The 1,761-nt window shown below is 42.2% G+C and overlaps 1 protein-coding gene across 1 annotated transcript; it reads right to left on the bottom strand.

Moving 5' to 3' along the window:
- Nucleotides 1-237: 237 nt before the first annotated feature.
- On the bottom strand, nt 238-1,755 carry LOC127751438 (uncharacterized). Its single transcript, XM_052275001.1, has 5 exons — nt 1,490-1,755; nt 1,237-1,419; nt 892-974; nt 413-805; nt 238-334 (listed from the first exon to the last, which is right to left on the bottom strand). Exons 1-5 carry the CDS (start codon nt 1,722-1,724, stop codon nt 299-301), a joined length of 930 nt encoding a protein of 309 aa, XP_052130961.1. The 5' UTR covers nt 1,725-1,755; the 3' UTR covers nt 238-298.
- Between the last annotated feature and the right edge of the window lie 6 nt (nt 1,756-1,761).

The following is a 1,761-nucleotide window of genomic DNA, read 5'->3' as shown; positions in this document are numbered from 1 at the left end:
ATTGTTCACATACTGATATTTTTGTTGCAGGTATGTTTCAGCTGCTTGTCAAGTGTCATGGTTTAACTAAAATTATCAACGGTCGTTAAACGCGGTAGAATAGAATGACCCACTACTCTAGATACGGAATTTAAGTTTGGACTGAAGGTTTGTGAGAAAGAGGTTGGGTTCTACTGTGCATTGTATTGTGTTATGTCAATGATGGTTTAAGGGGAATAAGATAATTTAAAGCAACAATTATGTAAAGTTCTCAATCTCATTTTAATAAAAAATGTTTATAAAATACATCTTGTTTTGCTCACAGTCCACCTTCTTCATCGCTCTCATCAACGTACTGCAACAGAAAATGTCAATATATTGAAGTGCAGGGATACATAATACGCATCTTGATAATGAATTAGACAACACTCACTTCTTTCTGGGGTTTAGCATCAACATTTTTACCGAGGCATGAATTAACTGCCTGTCCGAAGTGGGCCTGGGAAAAATGAGGGAATCTCTCTTTGACAAAATTTAGAAGGAAATATAACTTTGAGGAAAGGGACTGCATTCCATAACACAAAGTATAAAGATAAGACAAGAACTTACTCTGAATGTCCTTCATCTTGCGGTACTTCTTCAGGGATGGCTTTTGTACCCTGATGCCATTCCGCGTTCTCACCTGACCAGCATAGGATGACTTTCTGCGCCTGTCCTCAGAGAAGGCTATCCGAACCAGTTCCACTGTCATGGCAGTTGGGGACCGGGCTAACTTAGCCTCCATGAGTGCGCTCTTCTTGATTTGTAAGACTTCTCCCACTTTCACCTGTCAGAAAACCAAGCAGCAAATTAGTTTCAGAAAAGATTCAGAAAGCAAACTTTGAGGCTAAGAAAGTAAACTATCCAACTTACCAGAGTCTCTTCAACTAGAGATTCGGAAGGGGTAGATGTCTTCTTAGCACCAGAGATTAAGGAACAAATCAGTTTCTGCACGTCTGAAATAAACCAAATTAAAACGTTTCATGTTAAGCATAACTAGTGATAATTTCGTGCTTCCAAGCAGACAGGGAGGGAGAGTATCACTGCAGTTATAAAGCATACCCCAAGCACAAAGGAATGATCTTATTTATCGCTATTGTTACAAACTCCAGCAGAATAGAAAATATTCCAACAAGTGACCGTTGAATGTTATTGTGACATTATCCCCAGGGAACTGCCTACTCGTTGAAGTATTAATAGCTATTTATGGAAACTCACCTTCAATACCAATGCCGTCGCTCCTGCTGTTCATTTCTTGCAGTGGTCTGCCTCTTGGAGTGGATGCAGGAGGAGTATTGCTGTTCTCCTTTCCCTTCTGCTTCTCCTTCTCCTTCTCCTTTCTTCCAAGCTGAAGGGCAGTTTCCTCCTGCTCCATTCTGAGCTTCAAGAAATCCAAGTCGTCTGAAACAGTATGACACCATTGATTTCACCATTCAAAAGTTCCTAACACGAAGTCACTCAAGCTACTCACCACTGATTTCAAGTATCTCCCCGTCAAACAGTGGCCAACCCGACTTGGGCATCGGAGGGACTCTCCACTCAATCACATGCGACTCGACGCGATAGTCGTCAGATTCCTCAAAGTCCTTGACCCAGTCAAGATCCAAGTTGTGGGTGAGGGTCCCAACGTCCCTCCCCGAGAGCCATTTCACTAGACAATAACGACGGGACGGCCCAGGTCCACTAGATTTAAATCCACCCTTCATGATGGTAGATAGTCAAAGCTTTGCACGAGTCGAACAC

The sequence above is a fragment of the Frankliniella occidentalis genome, unplaced genomic scaffold (assembly GCF_000697945.3).
Source record: "Frankliniella occidentalis isolate FOCC.00 unplaced genomic scaffold, Focc_3.1 Scaffold487, whole genome shotgun sequence".
NCBI classification, from domain to species: Eukaryota; Metazoa; Arthropoda; class Insecta; order Thysanoptera; family Thripidae; genus Frankliniella; species Frankliniella occidentalis.
This window is presented reverse-complemented; position numbering and strand designations above follow the sequence as displayed.

Excerpts from the sequence above, each read along its gene's own strand:
- LOC127751438 (XM_052275001.1), bottom strand. The coding sequence starts at position 1,724 with ATGAAGGGTGGATTTAAATCTAGTGGACCTGGGCCGTCCCGTCGTTAT. Across the intron at positions 1,420-1,489 it reads GGAGATACTTGAAATCAGTG|ACGACTTGGATTTCTTGAAG; the intron begins GTGAGTAGCTTG and ends ATACTGTTTCAG. Across the intron at positions 335-412 it reads ATGCTAAACCCCAGAAAGAA|TACGTTGATGAGAGCGATGA; the intron begins GTGAGTGTTGTC and ends TTTCTGTTGCAG.